Here is a 20,257-nt window from a genome sequence, read left to right on the forward strand (position 1 = left end):
AATAAAATGAGATAATAAGGTAGGTAAAAAGGTAGTACTCCCTTTATTTCTGCGTGTATAATCCCCTGCTCCACTCTCAGCATTTCACTAGTGCTTGGATAACATCATGGATTAAAGGCCATTCTGTGCTGCAGCTTCCTAAAATAATTCATGTAAAAACTGGAATGAGGCGAAATGTAGCATGGCCCAAAAAAAAACGAAAAAAAAAAAAACCTCCTTTTATCGCTTTAGTAAGATTTGCTCGATGAAAGATAATTGAGTGTCTCACTTTATCATGCATTAGCTGATCCACCTCTCAGTCCTGTACGCCTTTGTTTCACTCCACAGCGCTTCCTGTGTATTAATTAAAGCCTGATGGAAAACCTGCCTAAAGATATTTTGTTCCTTTCGCAATGGCTTGATTATGCAAAATGGAGAGTCTACAGTCAGAAATTTTCCATTTCTAAAATTACGCCTTTTAAACTTGCTCGGTCAGGCAAATGATAATCAGTTAATACATTCCAAAGAGAGCAGCTCATCCTGTCCTTGAACTGCACCTGTAAGTCAGACGGGAATCTTCCTCACATACACACACACACACATACACACAACAGGGAGGCACCGTTTAAAAGTGTGACTTTACAGTATATTTAGATACAAGGAAGTGGATTTATTTGATAGAATTTGTGGAAAAATTATGAATACTGTGACCTTGGCCTGAGAGCCAGCACACGACACCCGAGCCAGATTTAGATAATAATCATTTTAAAGGTTTAAAAGGGTAAAACAATCTCAGGAAGCATGTTATATGGGTTTTAACCAGTGTTAATGTGTTTATGACACACACACACATGTGACAGGTGTTTGCCCAGGAATTCCCAGATTCCTATATTCAAAACAAAGCTCCTTCTCGGAAGAATCTTATCACTGTCTTTTAAGTTTCTCCCAGATGGTCACGTGATTATCTCTCACACTGGTGGGTTTCGGTGGAGTTTCTTCTTCTCTTCGAACCTTCCAAGAATAATATACTACCAAGTGTACTATAATAGTTCTAATATACAGTATATTTAGTACAACGTTCCGTTCACTTTTAACATGTCTGAAAGAGTATACTGTATGGTGATGTCATACTGTAGGCCAGCTAGCAGAACAAATATTTATTTAAGTATTTAGTTAGTTAGATTAAGGCAGCACGGTGGTTTAGTGATTAGCACTGGCGCTGTTGTAAGCATCCCTATTACTCACTCATTCATCCTCTATACCGCTTTATCCTGTATACAGGGGTCCTGGAGCCTTAGGGCACGAAGCGGGGTACACCCCGGATGGGATCACAGCACTCTCACACACACACACTTACACGCTCAGTCACACACTACAGGCAGTTTGGAAAGCTAATTAGCCTTATCTGCATGTCCTTGGACTGTGGGAGGGAACCGGAGTATCTGGAGGAAACCCATCAAGCACTGGGAAGAACATGCAAACTTCATGCACGCCGACCACAAGGCGGGAATCGAACCTGGACCTTGGAGGTGCAAGGCAACTGTGCTAACCACTAGGCCGCTGAATCTAAAATGAGAAGATCTATACTGCCCTCTAGATGTTCAAAAGCACCAAGGAGGTTTTTCCTCCATCACATAGAACATTTTACTGCACTTTTAAGACAGGGACTATTTGTAGCTTAGTAATTAGTTAGCTACTGAGTTCTGGTACCTTAATATGTTCTAGTTTGCAAAGAACATTGGCTACTAGTTATATGTATAGATCTGAATTTAGCTAGCTTATTAGTAAACCTGGCATTATACTAGTGGAATAACTACTGTTAAAGAGGTAGCATTAGCGAAGCGAAGTACTTAACAGATAGCATTGGATCTAGTTAATGCCACTAAAAAGACAGGCATTAGTTTGTTTAATGGCACTTATGCCGTGTCACCAGATCACTTCTGACGCATGTGCAAATGGACACTGCCTTTATTTAAAGTGAAGATTAATTTGAATAGAACAACAAACAAAAAAAAAAAGCTTTGAAAGCCTCAGGTCTCTCAGACACTCTGCCCTTTCTTAACCTCTACTCCTTTTCTTCATTATCTGCTCTCTTTCTCTCTCTCGCTCTCTCTTTCCAGTGACCTCATATCATATTGCCATGAACAAAATGAATTTTTTTTTTTATTTAATCAAGCAATTATTTTATTTGCCTTTACGTCCCACACACACACTTACCGAGAAAATTGTCCTCATTCTGTTATGTGAGTGATGGAAGGATCAGATAATTTAGGAAGCAACCAACTTTTAAGATGGAGTTCAGTAATCCAAGCTTAACCTATTTAACCATGTGCCCATGGGCCTTATCAACCCAGATTTATTGATAAATCATTCATAGGAATGTTAACACAAAACTTTGGTTACTCTGGAAAATCCAGAAAGTTTGTATGCTAGGAAAAAACCTAAGTTTGTATCCTACGTGTGCTGTGTAATTTTATGCATAAGAAAACTGAATAATGTAAACCTCGATTGATTTGCTAGCACTAAGTGTGCTGCATTCCAACATTTGGCTCCAGATTGTAGCCTTTGAGGTGCTGTTACTCCCTTCAGTATTATACTGTATTTTTGACATGAGCCAAAATAGGATTTACTTCTGCCTCTGAGAATGCCATTTACTCATCATTTTAGCTTTGTGAGCTTTGCTTTTTATGGAGTTTTGTGGGCATCAAAAGCTGTGCACCTGGTAATTCACGAGTGGTATTCAACAACACATGCCTACAAGCAGAAGAACATTTTGTAAATCCAACAGGATTTGACTTCCTTCAGGTCGGCTTATGCAAGCTTTTACACACTTACATAAAAATGAATGAGCACATTATTTTGAATTTGCAGTGCTTTCAAATTAATGCTTCTTAAACAGAATAAATAAGGTTCATATGTCACCTAACCTAAGTTAATAAAAAAGGGAAATATTGCTGCCAGTGGGATAGAACTTGGGAATAATATTATATATATAAATCCCAATTCAATAAACATCAGGGGAAATTATTGAAGCCAAATCAGCTGCCTCTGTCAGATCCCCATCCGACTGCACCTCTAAGCACTGAAAGCTAGTGTAACTTGATTAACATACATCCAGGGAAATTATACATCAATCTATCCATCAATCATCCAAAGCATTCAATCATTGTCGGCTACAGCAGCGCAGACTTTGTCTTATGGGAAAATTTAATGGATTGTGCACTGCTGTTTATAAAAATTACTCACCGAGCACATTTGAAGCACCTCAAATTAGTTTCTAACTACACTTTAGCTTCTGTTGCATATTATTTGGTTATGTGCACACTGTTGGATACTATATTGCTTTCAGGGATGTAAAACACCACCATTATTTGAATCTGTTACATGTTTAAAACAAACTTTTTAAATATAAAAAAAAAAAATCAGATTACAAAATGTTTTTTTCTTAAATATGAATGTCACTAAATACTGCATATATATATATATATATATATATATATATATATATATAAAGGAAAAACGGTTAATGTCTAAAAATGATGCCGCTCCCAGAACCACTCTTACAATTTGGAAGAAAAACTCCACTTCACTGATGTCATAACCCAATCATTCAGGTCATCAGCTGATTTCATTTTATTGATGCAGTGTTGCTGAGCCGAGATCTGACCAACTGAAACAACCCCAGATCATAACACTGCCTCCAGTGGCTTGTACAGTGGTCACTCCATACGCTTCTCTTCTTACCCCGACACGTCAATCACTCTGGAATAGGAGAAATCTGAACTCAAACCACATGTCCTTTTTTAAATTTCAATCTTTATGCGCCATAGCAAATTTAAGCTACCAGATAAGTCTCGCTAAAAAAATGATTTTATGGCCACAAAGATGTTTAGTCCCAGTCCTGTGACGTCTCATTGTGTGTTTAGAAAAGCGCATACTTTTACTATTTAAAATAGCTGATATTTATATTGTTCATGTCTTTAGTATGCAACTTTCCCTAGGTTAAGTGATCTCCCTTTCTTTTTTTTCTGTCCCCAAATATATTCTTCCAAGAATTTAAAGGTTCAAAAGGAACTTTACTGCTTTTTATAAGGTATTGGGCAATTCTTAACCAGTTGCAATAATTTCTGTATGCTTACAGGTGTCCTGCATGCTTAATGGAGACCAATAATTTGACCCTTTAAAAACAGAACCTTTTTTTTTTTTTAAAACCAGGCAGGGTTTTAAAAAAAGTCTTGGCCCTCGAAGCTTAAGACCACTTAAGGATAATTTTATGATCTTACCACATAAAGATTTCCTAGTAAAATCCTCAGTTTTCTCTGGCAACATTTTACAACATAAAGACAGACACAAAAGGTTTGAACGAATAGTAAATGTATTTATGATTATTTTCCAAATGTCAGGAAAAACAGGGTCATTGTGAATAAAAGTAAACAATACATAAAGAAGCAATGTTCGAATACAACAAGGAATGAGGAGAGAGAGAGAGAGAAAGAGCGAGAGAGAGACTAAGATTTCAGTACAAACACATACAAAATCAAATCGATCAATCGTTCTTCCAGACACAGGAGGATACACTCACTGCTAGAGGAATAGGAAAGTCAGAGATGGCAGGACAGGTCTGTGTGCATACACAAAGTTTAAGAGCACAGGTGGGATGCTTTCTCGCTCGTCAGTCTCTGTCACAGGTGCATGAAATGCAAAATACAGTACACCGATGATGTCAGTTAATGTTGTTTCCTTGAGCACTTGGCAGAAGTGTGTGTGTAAGTGTGCGTGTTTGGGTTGGGGGACTCATAAGAGCAGACAGCCGCCTCTCTTCTTGCGTTTGCGGACCTGCAGCGCTGCCCTGGTGGCCATTTCGAACACCTCCCGTACCCCCTCTTTAGTTTTAGCAGAGCACTCCAGATAACCAAATGCGCTGATCCTGTTAGCCATGTCTCTGCCTTCCTCAGGCTTCACCGGCTCCTTAACACACAAGCAAAAATATATTTTTATGAAACTGTGCGGAATAAAATAAAAAATTAAATTAAAAATGGACTATTGGAACCTGCTTGTACTTATTCGTTCAAATCCATGTATGCATGCATAAGTATGTATTAGTCATAAAGTGCTGTTTCGCTTTCTTTAAGAAAAGTATCAGTTTCTATATACAGTACAGGTTCATATTAATGTGCTCATTACATTACAAAAGTAACAGTCAAGCATTACATAAAGCATTATGCTTGATATAGTGTAGGTTCCCCTCGTGCCACCTAAGCAGGTCTGGCACCCCGAGGCATGGCTACTGAAGACCTCTGGGGGTGTGCTGTTGTATCTGGTACTGGGACATTAGCAGCGGATGCTTTGATGCTGTGGGTTGCCATAGATCGGATTGTTTATCAAAGGCGTCAATGGATGCTTGGTTGGATTAAGATTTGGGGAGGCTGGATTAACAACCATGACCAACCTTGCCTTATAAGCCCTGTGCGTGCCAGGCTGGGTGCGCTAGGCATCTGTTACCTTTCTGTCATGGCCAACATGATCCGACTGGACAGGCTAGCTTTTTCTACCTTAAGTAATATACGTCTGTTGGTGCCCATGAACCCTTCACCAGTTTACTGGTATATAATTCATTATCAATATTTAAGGACAAAATTCATACTTTGCAATAATCAGGCAGTCTTGTGATATGAGAGAGACTTGAGAATGTTGTGCTTTTTGGTTTATTTGCAAAAAGACAAGCACTTTCCTTTTGTTTTAATTTATTGCCATTAAGAGAGAGGAAAATAAAGGAGATATATAGCTGGGTAGAGCCGTTATGAGTTATTTGTGATAAGAAGAACTAGCTTGTCTGATAAACATTTCACAACCTTGAAGCAAATAATGTAGTTCATCATGAACTGATATTAAAAAGTGCAGTTCAATCCCACACAAAGGTCAATCTTACCATGGGAAGAAAATGTAGGCATAATTCATAAGGCTTTTAGCAAACCATACTGACAACAACATCTTGTAATTTAAACAGTAAAGTCCAAAGCTGACACTGAAAAAGCACAAGAGTGCAAAAAAAAAATGCTGATTTAATATTTTCCTATTCACTAATCCAGCGTGTTCTTTATATAGTTTGTAGAAGGCTGATTCAAATATGTCACACCCATAAACACCAGTTTGTCATGTGCCATGTCCCAGTCAGGTTGTGTTTATTTCTCAATATCCCTTCCTTTAATTCTAATCCAAATTAATTAATTGACTAAATAAATACAGAAAACAAATACATGTCCTAAAAATAATGATTTTTCTACTAATAGTACTGTAAGTTCTATACCATCTGGAGTGAGCATACTGTGTACAGGGATTAGGCAGGGAACAGCCACAAGATGGCAGAACATTAAGAATTCTGGGTAAAGGTGAAGCTAGAAATGAATTACGCTGCAGATGCTAAAGGAACGGGTTTTAAGAGCATTGGTTCTTCAGAATTGCATAATGCATAACTGCTATATGAGGCAATGCTAAAATGCAATTATTATACAATATGTATGCCTCACATTTACATACAACCCATGCTGTACAGAACATAATATATGAGTAGTGTGCCCTAAAGAAATTTAGCAGTGTGTAAATCAATGTCCTAAATGCAAACACACACTTAACATGTAATGCAGTTTCTTAGAGGAGACATTTTCTTAAACAGGAAACGGCTACAGATCCACTTCCTAAGAAGAGTATTGTAAACAGGAAGTACCCAAGTTTCCAGAATTCAGAATTCAAAAACACACTCAATGTACCTGTTTCATCTTGGCCAGCTCTCTGCGAGTGTGTTCGTCATTGCGCAGGTCTTTCTTGTTCCCCACCAGGATGATGGGAACATTAGGACAGAAATGCTTCACCTCTGGCGTCCACTTCTCCGGAATGTTCTCTGCGTGGGCGAACAACAGCAGTTAAAGTCAGCACTCACGGGCTCAACTAAAGACCTACACATTACGTATAGGTAGACTGCAGAAAAATGGAATAGTTCAAAGTAATTCTTGAAATACTATTCAAATTATTATTTATTGTTGCATTTTGATTGCATTGAATTATGTAAAAAATTAGAAATTACTATAATACTACGTATAATAGTGACTTAAACTGAAATATTTAACTTGGGCCTGAGGGAGCATTTGTATGTGTGTACAGCCTACACCCAGAGTAGCAGGACTTGTGTTTAAACCCACGATTCTGGCAAACACACAATGACAGATGCTTTAATTTAGCATCATTTTAAAATCGAGTTCCTATGGGTTGCATTATGTCCTTGTATTTTCCTCCAGTTCATGAAGATTTGCCCCCATGCTGAATCTAACTGATGGCCTCTGGTGAAGTGTGCTGGTGTGAAATACCTAAACTGTCAGGACTGTCTATGGAGAAACACATGAGGATGACGTCTGTGTCTGGATAGGACAACGGCCTCAACCTATCATAGTCCTCCTGTCCTGCTGTGTCCCATAAAGCCAGTTCGACCTGAGAGAGAGAGAGAGAGAGAGAGAGAGAGAGAGAGAGAGAGAATACAAACTATTCAAAAAAACATTTTTTCATTATGCATTCTCCTTAACACTCCACATTTCTGTACAACAGCAACCCTTTTGTACTGATGAGATGCCATCCCTAATCGAGATCCATGCCATGCTGTTTCATCACAAAAGTGCAGGCAGACTTCTCGGCTGGAAAATTTGTTTGATTTCAGCACCAAAAATCCCTGGTCTGGAACCAGAGCTTGAGTTATTTTTATGAATGCCATTAAAAGTAGCTGCTTACAAAATAAATAAATAAATACTATGTGCATCAGTGAGTGGCAGAAACAGGGAGCTAAACTGGGAATGCTAGCATTAATTATATGCATCCTTGAAATGGTGGAAGCTACAGAGACATCTCATATTGCATGCAACCATTTTCTATAAACTTAAGAAATCACTTTTATACCAAAACTGGTTAAGATCTCCCTTTACTTTTAAAAAGAGCCTCAGTACTTCATGCCATGGATTTCACGAGATGTTGGAAAAATTGCTTCGACATTCCAGTCCACGCTGACATGATTGCATCATGCTGCTCCTGCAGATTTTTCATGTGCATCTTTAATGCGGTGAAATTACTCTTCCGCACCAACCCAAAGGTGTTTTATTGGATTCAGATCAAGTGACAGAATCTCACTAAAGTAAATTGTGGCCATGAATGATGAAGAGATGCACACACATGCTCAGCAACAATATCCAAATAGACTATAGCATTCAAGCAATAATCGATTGGGATTAAACAGCCCGCGGTGTGCCAAGAAAACATTTCCCACACCATTACACCACCTCCACCAGCCTGGACTGTCAAACATAAAGCAGACCGGGTCCATGAATTTATGCTGCTGGCACCAAATTCTGATCCTACCATCTGTGTGCCTCAGCAAAAATAAAGATTCATCAGACCAGACTATGTTTTTTCCAGTCTTTAACTGTTCAGTTTCATTGAGCCTGTCCCACTGCAGCCTCAGCTTTACATCCTTGGTTGACAATAGCGGAACCTGACGTAATCTGCTGTTGCAACCTATCTGCTTCAAGGTATGCTTTTCTGCTCTCTACAATTGTACAGAATGGTTATATGAATTTCCGTACAATTAGTCAGTCACACCATTGTCTCTCACAAATGAGGCATTTTCTTTTGCAGAACTGCCAACTCACGTGATACTTTTTTCATTATTGCACCATGATGAGTAAACTCTAGAGAGAGACTGTTGTGTGTGAAAATACAAGGAAATCAGCAAATGATTGAAATGTTTAAGCTATCCTGTTTGACAACATATGTACCACACCTTGATCAAAATCAAAGATGACATATCCTTTCCCCCAGTTCTGATGATTGACATGTACATTGAGACATATCTGTATAATTTTATTCTGCGATATGATTAGATAGTGTCCCTAATAAAGTGCTTACTGAAAGCATTGATGCTGTATAGCCATGGGATTTGCTTTTGGATGGTAAAACATGGCTGGTTATTATTATTATTTATAAGTTGCAGTAGTAATTCTAGTACAAGTTTATTACTTTATTTATTTAGTTATTTAAACATTATGTATGAAGAAACTTCCACAACAGATTATTCAACAGCTCAGCTCTTAAAACCGATAAAAAAAGGAAGCCAGTCAAGTAAATTCATAACCAAGTTAACCGAAATTAAAACAGGCACAAATATAGAACAATAAAAACGCATACACACACCTCATTATACAGTGACTCTACAATATTACAGTCTTCCTCTTGTCCACCCACACAGACACACACATACCCCTCCCTTCCCACACAGTGTGCAGGCAAAGCCTCGAAGGAGGATCCAGAAGATAATCCTGTCTACTTTTTGTTTCTCCACAAGATAAAACTTCAAAGGAAGAATTCCGAGCATGTGCAAGTTCTGGCAAAGGTCAAAAATCTGACCACATTTCATCTCCTTTAATATTAATAATATAAAAATAATAAAAAAATAAATAAATAGTAAGGAACCTCAACCCACATTGAGAACATTTTCGTCTTTATATTCTTACTGCTAAGAAATGTTAACACTATCTTGTGAATTTCCCCAAGCACCCTTCCTCTTAACATTCTTGTGCTCTGATATACTTTGATGTCACCCGTGTCAGATTCAGTGCACAACACAAGATTCCTCTTTAGGTCATCATGTTGACATGGATTTTTGGAATGCTTTTTTTAAAAAAGCATTAGGTGAATCTGTAACTACTGTAGAGCAAATTCAGTCTGAGTAACAACTGACTTTACAGACAAGAACTCAATCAGATATTTAATGGCTACATACCAGGCACACCTTAGGATCACAATATCAGAAGACAAAAAATGAGTATCATTTCTAATTAAAACATTATACAACACATTTTGCACAGTATTTCAAACCAAGATCATTTTAAAGCTGATGTGTAAATAGATGCACCTTCACTTGTCATCACTAATTTCCTTCTCGCTTTTGCTCTGAAGTTTTTCCAGAATGAACCCAAACATCACTCGTCTTGTTGGGTCTAAAAGACGATGATGTGTTTTTGGGTGTTCACGTGTGCATGTGCCATGTTGCAATCATATACAGTACTCGCACACAGACATCTAAAAGACAAATTTCTTTATGCACACCATGCCCAAAGCAAATCTTAAGCGGTGATATTATTCTGTCAATCTGAAGCCTAATCTACAGTATACAGAAAGGTGTAAGGTGAGATACATTTTGGATGAAATTCAAGTCCCCCATGTGCATGCAGTCATGCACACACTAATTCAGACCTTTAAACAAATTTCTCTTGGCTGGTTCACCCGCTGCTGCGTTTTTCACTTGTGATCAAACCAGGGACAGTGGAGCTGTGTTGCAGCAACTTTACCTGCTGTGTCATTATGCATTCAAATGCAATGATCATTTTAATCAAAATAAATCAATTTAATGCAATTTTTAAGTCTGAACCATACCATCTTTATTATTTTGCCTGTGCTCACAGTTTTATATTTTTCAGGGTATCGTTGACATTTGGCTGGAATTGGCCTGATGTATTAGTGTTTTTCAGAAGTATAATTTATGATGCCATTTCTTCATACTTCTCTCACTGACACGGCCGTTGTTAGTTGATGAGATACAATACATCTGTCAGATACAGTACGTCATTACAGTATAACATATCAGTGTGTCATTCTAGTACGGCGTGTCAGTCTGATGTTAAATGTCAGATCGATTATTTTGGTATCGGCGAGGTAATGTTTGTTGATCGGATACAGCATGCCATCACAGTACAGAGTGCGTCAGACTGATTATAACGTGTCCATACGAGTACAATATTAACCTCATTTGTTAGATTGGCATTAGAGAGAGTGTATTACCTCTCTAACAGTAAGCACATTTGAATTAGTACCAGTTCGGTGTACAGTGTTACGATCCAACTGAATACAGTCTAGCATTAACTACTTACCAATGATTTTCTTCATTAATTCTGTCCATTAAAATTAACAGAAGAGATAGCATGTCACTTGAATATCACTTCTTCGATATCCCAGGCAGCTAACTCAAGTGGGGGTACATTTTCTTTCTTAAAACAGTGAACTCTAAGATGATTCTAAAGCTAATAATTGTATTTTCAGTATACTATAAGTCATTTAAAGATAAGACTTTTTACTTTTATTTCCAATGATCTATCAGCTATGTTGATTTGACCTCACTGAGTGTGGTGGTAATTGACATGTTCCCCATTTACTCTGTCGAGAAAGAAGTGATCGAGTTAAAAAAAAAAAAAAAAAAAAAAAAAACACAACTATACACACACATACATATATACCTTATCTAACCATTGCATGCACTTTTAGCTATGGGCTGCTACTATTTTTAAACAACATACTGTACTTGTTACCTACATGTACACAAGATTTTAATTGGGTAAAAGACCAAAAGGTGCATTCCTTATGTGTATAATAAATTATGGCCAGGTTGCCACTGTTCACACGTTTGCACGGGATTACACAAAATGGTGTTTAGGTCAAACCATGACTTTAGATGCAGTGCAGAATAAGAGAACAAAAAGGTATATGAGTAAAAACTACCTTCATTTCTCAAGATCATCCCCTGCTACACTAATGCACTTTTTTCAGTGTTTTACTACTGCTTGGATACCATCAAGACAAAGTTCTTAATACACCAAACTGGCCTCCCAGAAACTTCTTTGATGTGTGGAATGAGGTCAGTATGGCGTGAGGTCAGGACTGTACGTGTGGCAATAACTCCCAGTCGAGTTTCTGTAATGTAATGTGGTGTTTGTGAAGAATTGGACAGTTTCCATAGACAGATGTGTCTCTTCAGCAAGTTGACAGGTTACTTGTTGATTTTTAAGGATCAGGAGTTCCACTTACTGAACGTTCACAGGAACGACTGCAGTGGGCTCCGAGCCACGTCAGCCAGCTTCAGAGATGTACGTTTTTCATTTATATGAAATTTTATCACAAGTCCAGGTTTGACTTGAACACCCATCATACTGTATGCGTACAAGTTAAATGCATAACAAAAGAAAACCAAAAAGGGAGAGAAAAAAAAGAAAGCCCAATGGCTTTCAAATGGCAGCACTAGTAACTGCAAATAAGTTAAGAGTGAGCTGTGGTGGTGTGGTGTTTATTAATAATGTCTCTTCTGCTCTTCCCTAGTGCCAACCAAGGACAGTTGTCCATGCCGTCTGTGCAAATCCATTAAATGAACCTTGATGTATTTTAATAAACATCCAAGTATCTTTATCTGAACAGGTTTGTTCAGCTGTTGCTTCAGTCCTTCACGAAAATAAGCCCATACAGAATGATCACCATTAGTCCCATTATAAACCACATCAATTCAAAAGCCTAGTCAAAAGCCACTCACAGTTAATGGAGGGTAGTTTGTAGAAACTGCGTCAGCTGTGCTCCACTTGGAGTACTATTTAGTGACACTTGATTGTTTTAGAGAACAATCAGGAAAGACTAAATGTTCAGTTAATTCTCCAGTGTGAAATTATAAGACCAGGTTTTGTGCACATTTAGTCTTCTTGATTAATGTTTAGTAGTGTTCAGGAGAACAGGCATATATGTTTAAGTACAATCTTGGCTTAAAAGAAAAATGCTCATTTAAAGAAACCATTATTTCCAGCTGACAGGATACATTGGATATTGTCGGCTTTATTGCTATCAGTAATACTCATGTTTCTTGATTGTATTTTCACTCCTCGGAAATTATTCAGCGTGGCCGACTTTTGTTTATACGTGTTTTGGGAATATTTCCAAATCAATTTGTCTTGGCTTCATAAATACATTATACCCACAACTCTTATGAATTCTTGGTTCTGATTAGTGTTTTCACTTTCATCGCTTATGATGAAGTGCTCAGTTTCAGAAGTGCTTTTTACACTTGTTACCTTGGCACTGAGTCAGCAGCAGGTGCATGCTTCACCCACCCATGATCTCTTGTTTGTGCCCTTTATCAGTTCCAGTGCTTGGCACTTCGTTTACCACCAGACAGGTTGGTTTGAGACCTGAGAAGCAGAGCTTGGAAATAGTATTGGAGTGTGTCAGATGGTCAGTGGGCTGGCTGTCTGGGTGAAGATCACACCAGGGCAGTAGGTGCAAATTTGTATTGCAACACCATTAAATAACTTTTTTCCTTGGAAATTTACTAGGATAAAGTGAGTATTTTATTTAATTCTGTCTGTAACGCATTAGACAACAAAATTAACAGCCCCTTTTGTGCAGCCGGGAATTCTGCTCCATCACTGCGTTCTGTATATGGTTAAAACAGAGGTAGAATCAGAGCTCATTGCTGTCGTGCTTTTAATCTGGGAGACGAGGTAATGACAGGACCGAGACGAGATCCTCGCCGATTGTCTCTTTTGGCTCTTCTTCTATGTTAATCAAAGTGTCCGATTGTAGGACACGATGCGATCAGTACCAAGTGAATTATCTTGCATAAACTAAACACACGAGTGAGTTTGGGCTTTTAGGAAGGGGCAAGAGCACATTGTTGTAAAGCAAATAGATGCACCGGATCTATAACAAAATGAAAACCATATTGTGGACCAGAATGCTGTACACTGATACTGTAGTTTAATCTCGATTATCTCATTTTCATAATCGTTGGAAGCGAATATCTGTGAGAAAATAAATTAATGGCAAAACCGTAACTAACAAAAATCGCAATACTAGCCAAACGTAAACCTAGGCATCAATATCGTATCGGGTGGTCCCTTGTGATTCCCATCTCCATCATTTATACAGCCTGAAAAGGGACCATGGGTAAACATCACACTCTCCTTCATTAACGGTAATAAATAACCTTTTTTTCCCCCCCTGACTCACCTGTTTGCCATCCACTTCGATATCGGCGATGTAGTTCTCGAATACGGTCGGCACGTAGACCTCAGGGAACTGATCTTTGCTGAAAACGATGAGAAGACATGTCTTCCCGCACGCTCCATCTCCTACAATCACCAGCTTCTTACGGATGGCTGCCATTGCTGTGGATAGAGAGAAGAAACAACAGTGTTAAAATAGTAATGAGATGTCGCTATTCAAAGTGTCTGACACAGCGCACTGGTTTTTTATGAGAGGGAAAGAATTATATATAATAAAAACAGAAGTATAAGGGAGGGGAAAAAACTGCATGAACTACTACTTTTATTGGTAGCAGACATTTAGTTACTGCACACAAATAAATAAATAAAATAAATAAATAAAGGAGACAGAGTGTGTCAGAGTTGGCCCTGTTTCCACAGACCCTACAGATGGAAATAAAAATCAGTTGGTGATTTGCTGCCACGCCCTTTTCCTTTAGTCTGTTCCTGCAGTGAGTAGTTGTGGGAAACAAGGACATGATGGCCTGAAAATGTCTCAGCCAGAACAGCATAGAAGCACACACCCTTAAATAGAGCTACCTATTGGGGGGAATACAGAACACTCAGGATAGTGCGGTCACATTGCCAAATGCACATGCACACACACCTATTCAGCCTTTCCTCTCAGCATAAGGTTCACCTCTGCTCTGAAAGCTTCATGCTGGCACATAAACAAGGGTCAGGAACAGTGTGATTGAGAACACTCATGGTGGCAGCCAAGTTAAAGGGTAGCAAAGCTTTACTGGAACACTAGTGTTAGACTTTCCTCTGGTTACAGAGAAGGATACAGATGATTCCATGCCAAAGTGAAATCACATAAAAAGCAATAATGTTCTGTATTGTATTTTACATCAAGACCATGCCTGAAAATCTAACTACATTAGCCATGTTTACATAAACAAGATTCTTTCAATCTGACAAAAATCATCCTGATTCCAACTGCTTACATGGACACTGATCCGATAACGTTTAGGTTTCCCGCATAATTTCTGATAAATCCCACCTTCTACGCTATGATTAGTTACAAGAATTCAGTCTCATCTATGATTGGGTAGATGTTTTACTACGTATGACAATGCACGTCAATCACTGCCCTTTCCTCCGCCACAGACCCAGTAGATGAGACTAAACACAGGAAGGAGAGAGTTGTCAGAGTTTATCGATCGTGAATGAGAGCACGGACCGTGAATGGGAACTTCCTCTTGGAAACTTGTCACGTCCACTAATGTTACGCCCTAATACAGTATTTATATGGCTAATATTTCAAACAAGATTTACACCAACCCTCTGAATACGTACACTGAGCCGTGGAAAAAATTCAATCGAATCCCAAACCAGACTAAAGACGTAAATCAACACTGAACAGAGAAATCCAATCCAACAATGATCTGGAGAACAAAAAACCTAAAAGGAAGACTGAACAACTCAGAGTAAACAGAGTGATGGATCACAGTTTAGAAACTGCAAAAGGGAGACACAAAAACATCTAAATCACCAGAGCAGAGATTATGTACACACTAAGCGCTACAGGAAGTCGAAACAGAGACACATTTCAGACTGATCTGTCTAAAAATAACACCAGGAACATTTCCGTAAATTTGCAGCGATTGTCTCAAACACTGCCGTGTTTTAGGGAAACAAGATGGAAGTGCTTTGCTGGCAGCTACATTTATAACCACTCTTCATTATATAAAAAATACTAATCACCACCAAACTAATCTAAACCAACAAGAACACTATCTATTCAAATATATTTATTTCTATGTAAAGTACATCAGTTAATAAAACACCGCATCTTTCCATCCGACATCTGTTTGTCTTCGTGTTTATGTTTTTATTGTTTAAAAAAGATTATTTTTTAAATTTATAACTTGTAACTGTTTCTTTGTCATTGTTGTTAAAACAATCATGCCAATAAAGCATACTGTGACCTTTGACTGAGATAAGATGAAACATTTTTATTCCCTTTTGCATTATTATCTGATTATTAGTGGAATCTTGGGGTTCACTCTACTGAAAGCCAAGCCTTAATCTTGTTGGTGAAAACACATCACCGCGTAAGTGATATCTCTAAAAAGAGTGATGATAAAAGGATCAGAAATGAAAGCAAATAAACTAAAAGAAAAATTCCTTTACGTCAAACAACATTTGAGTCCAATAGACTTGCAACATTCAGGTTTTAAATAACGTCAATGTTTACTACTTTAATAAAAGGAACCAACAGATTTTATTTTAGTTTATTAACAAAAATGTTGTGTGCTTTTCAGTATAATATGTTTACTACAGTTTGTGTATTGTATTTTTTTTACTTATCAAACTGCATTACATTCCAGCACAAAAACTTTTTCGTTAGGGAGAATGGAGACAGCAGAGAGAGATGAATGCTGGAGCAAGAATCTTTACTCACTGGAGACACTGGTCTAAACAGTTCTCTTTAGCCGTTTCAGTCACTGCTGGAGTTGTGCAAGTGAGACGATCTAATTTTCCTAAAATTTTATTTGGCGACAACCAACATGTTTACACTGCATGTTTGCAACGCCACATTCATTTGCTCGCATAGGATTAACGTACCACAGTGTAGGTTTTATATGTTCTATGAACAACCAGACCTGTATGAACTGAACTGTTTAATGTTTATGTTTTTAATGGATCGGTCAGAGCCCCACCCAAATGTTGTTCCTCCCACGCAGCTTGAATTAGTCAAGCAGGGACTGCCAACACATATTTTGTCTATTTGTGGAGACGTTTGTTTACACAGTTTGGACAAATTGCCCTAAACAACAACATTCCATCTATAGCATGCAACCCTTGGGCCGTTCCGATATTGCTATATTCTTGCATTTTGGGAAATCAGTTTGTGTTAAGACAGCTGACTCAGAGTTGAAAATCTACATGATTTGGAAAAGTTGAGTAGCATGAATAAAATCAGTCTTTAAAACAAGAACAAATTGCACAAAAACGACCTCCGTAAGCAGATGATCAAACAGTCAGCTAAAGAGGGGATGAGTTTGAGGGTCTGGACAAGCTGACCGAAGAAAAGGAAAAAGCAGTAGAAATGAACTAAAGCAGGTCACTTCTCTCTCCCCACTCTTTCCCCGTGTGCGCGTTTGCGTGCAGGAGGCCGAGAATGTTTCTGGTGATAGCGTCCCAGTTTCACATGTGCACATTCATCACACTGTCACTCTCTCGTACAGAACCTCTTCAATTATGGCCGGCTTTGCTTTCTGCAGCGCACCAGCCGAGCTTTACTACAAATTGGACACAGTCTTTTTTCACAATTACTGTAAAGCAAATGAGAAACAAGCAGCTCATAAAAAACGCCGGCCTTTTCAGTCAGACCCCGTTTTCCACCTCGACAAGCGGATGAAAAGCCTATAAGGTCAGACTGTGCATGGCCAAGGGTTTTAACCTCCTTGTTGGGCACTGCTGCATACAAGTACGACCAAAATGTTTAACTCCAACAAATACAAATCTGAAATTACTAATTACATCTAATGTAAAATGAAAATCGGAGATGTACACTAACTTTTTTCTTCAAGTTTAAAACAGGTTGCCTTTAACTAGGTCACCATTCAAAAAAATTAACTTTATTTATAACACGGCATATAGTAGTAGCTTTATTTAAAAACAAAAATCTAGCAGCACAAGTTTGCAATGCCTTTTTGTTGCCAAAGTTCTAAGCTTTGTGTTTAAGCTCGAGAGGAAAAACAACAGAATGGGAAGCTCTGAGCTCACTTCCTGTGCTGTACACTCCCTTCCTGCTTCCAAGGAAAGGTCAAGTGAGTCACTGGGTACAGAGGAGCCTATCACAAACAAGAACAGAAGCCCTAGGAAATCCCTTATTGTACGTGTTCTGGAGATAGAAAATACAAACAATAAGAAAACAGCAACATCACACAATTTAGTTTGAACATTTACTTGGATGAATCAGAGCGTCTTTATGTATTTATTTATGTTTTTTTTTTTTTTTTTTTTTTACTTAAACACTGACCGTCACCCCAGGCAAGCTTTATTTGATTTGAACTTTAATAAATGATAAAACAAATCAAGTTTGTTTAAATATTAAAACTATTCTAAACTGATATAGTACAGGGATGGAAACCTAGAGCAAATGGACAAAAGGCAGAAAGCACTTATATAAAATGCTTATGTAATTCAGAATACTACAATGCCCACACATCTACAGTGAGGAAGGCATGTCATTTCCACGGTAGAAAGCACAATAGGGGAGTGTTGTGAAGATGAAAGTATGCAGGTACGTTGGTAGAGTCCTGACCCATGGCAGGAATCAATCTGTCATGATGAGGAATGGACCTAGTTATGAAGAATCACAGGGGAGGAAACGACATCATCAAAATGACCTCCAAACTTACTGTAACAACTTAGAGAAAGCCCAAAATGTCCCCATTACACAATGACAAAACAGAAGAATATATGCGAAAGGAGAGTACACAAACATGGCATCATTCTGATAAAGGACATGCTAAGCCAGTTGGAAACCTGGGCAAGTATTGTTCTTATACTGGTCAGTCCGATTTAAACATGCGTAAAGCAGATGATTTTGCATTCAGGCCTGTAAGCTTACACTGTATATCCCCAGAAGTGAAGGAGCCATCAGTAGTCGACATCTTTTGACATTGTACAAATAGTTCACTCGCATCCTGCTTTATGACACCTGATACACTCGATCATGTCCTACTGGTAATGGTCACCTTTAAGTTAATAGCATTAAAATATTAGAAGTTTGTTTCCTCAAAATCCATTACCAAGTACAATTTATTAAAAATTATTAAATCATAAATCTAGTATTAATAAATACTAGAAATAGGGCGAGTCAGCATTTCAGTATTTAAAAAAAAATCAATTATTTTTTACACATTGAATTAGAATAAAATTGTGATTCGTACAAAATCGCAGAACAAATTGAATCTGCAAGTTTAGTGATCTCGTAATGGGTGCTCTCTGGAGATTCTCATTCCTATTACATTAAGATTAGACTGGAATTACTGAAGGTTATTGTAGGAACTGGTGAAGGTTTGTCAGTTAGTGCGACGACATGCTACAGGCTGCAACCTGTAGTAATGTTTTAACAGTTTGTAATTTGACCTTAGAGTTACCTGATGCAGTTTCAGTCATTAAATCTAAGGCTTATACTGCCCTGAGAGAAAGCTTATTTTTATTACATTACAGCATTTGGCAGACCGTCCTGATACAGAGCAATTTCTCTCATTACACATACAGTACAAGCAGGTGGCAGCGAGTTTTGAACCTGGGACCTTTTGATTAGCTCATTAACCACTGGGCCACATACTGCCCTTGCTTAAGAACAATTGAGTAAGATCAAATTTTGTCCAAAATGGTCTTTTAAGGACCTGAAGCAGGAACAGCTGTTGTGAAATTGCCTAAATCTTTTCCAACGTTATTCAATGTATAACCCAAATTCCTAATAGTTAGCAAAATTAAATAATTCAAATAAAATAAAATGCTCAATGTGATTCACAGCAAATACTCTGGTGCAATCAACTTATCCAGATTTTAGTTTCAGTGGTTTATGCCATGAAGCTATGTAGGCTCTACATGTCTGTGTGTGTGTGTGTGTTGGTGTGTGTGTGTGTGTATAGACTAGGGTGCTTGGAAGGGTGCCAGCAGGCTTCTGGTTTGTCCTGTGAAGCAAAACAACACACTTCCTGATCCTGGGAGTGGTGCTTGGCAGTGTGCTTTCATGCTAGGGCTTCCACACAGAAAAGAACAGAAGGGTGGGACTCTTCCAAAACACACAGCCAAAAACCCAGAGATCCCACTGACACAATCCCAGAGATTCTCCTCTGAGACTTGAAGCCAGGCATCAATTGAAATCAAGAGGCGTGAATAAGAAAGAGAGTGTTTCATTACTGCGGATAAGAATATATAATAGGTTGAACTCTATTATGGAAAAGAATGAAATTTCAATTTAATTAACAACAACAGGATTTGATAGCTGCGTTCAAAGATTTACACCAGGGATTATGAGGAAACTGAGTTCAGACAAAGTAGCATTTACACACATCCTCTTGTCAGCTGTGGCTCAACCAAAGAACGAACAAGTTACTCTTGCCCTTGGGGAAGGTTACCAGAGTGTAAGCTGCTCCATCACACACCATCCAGTCCTGTCCCGTCCTCTAAACTCCTGCAGTTGATTTTGAAGAATTTAAAGTACTGCATGAGGAACGAGAACAGAACTACAGATGTATCGTGCAATAAGGTTAAAACATTCCCAGGTTTCATCATTCCAGTCTTAAACAATTATGACCTATTATTTCATGCACTTGTTTTCATATTGGAAATGCTGTAGAAGAAAATCTAATCTGCCCCCATTGTCATTCTTATGCACTGAATGGTTCCCCATA

At 38.2% G+C, this 20,257-nt stretch overlaps 1 protein-coding gene across 1 annotated transcript in view; it reads right to left on the reverse strand.

Moving 5' to 3' along the window:
• Positions 1-4,336: 4,336 nt before the first annotated feature.
• The window catches only part of rhocb (ras homolog family member Cb), a 36,925-nt gene continuing 21,004 nt past the window's right edge, over positions 4,337-20,257 (reverse strand). The window contains exons 2-5 of the mRNA XM_053503594.1: positions 13,837-13,994; positions 7,341-7,461; positions 6,747-6,877; positions 4,337-4,947 (exon numbers count right to left, since the gene is read on the reverse strand). Coding sequence (XP_053359569.1) covers positions 4,774-4,947; positions 6,747-6,877; positions 7,341-7,461; positions 13,837-13,992 — 582 coding nt within the window. The 5' untranslated portion in view covers positions 13,993-13,994 and the 3' untranslated portion in view covers positions 4,337-4,773. The remainder of the gene's footprint in view (positions 4,948-6,746; positions 6,878-7,340; positions 7,462-13,836; positions 13,995-20,257) is intronic.

Source organism: Clarias gariepinus, chromosome 9 (assembly GCF_024256425.1).
Source record: "Clarias gariepinus isolate MV-2021 ecotype Netherlands chromosome 9, CGAR_prim_01v2, whole genome shotgun sequence".
NCBI lineage: Eukaryota > Metazoa > Chordata > Actinopteri > Siluriformes > Clariidae > Clarias > Clarias gariepinus.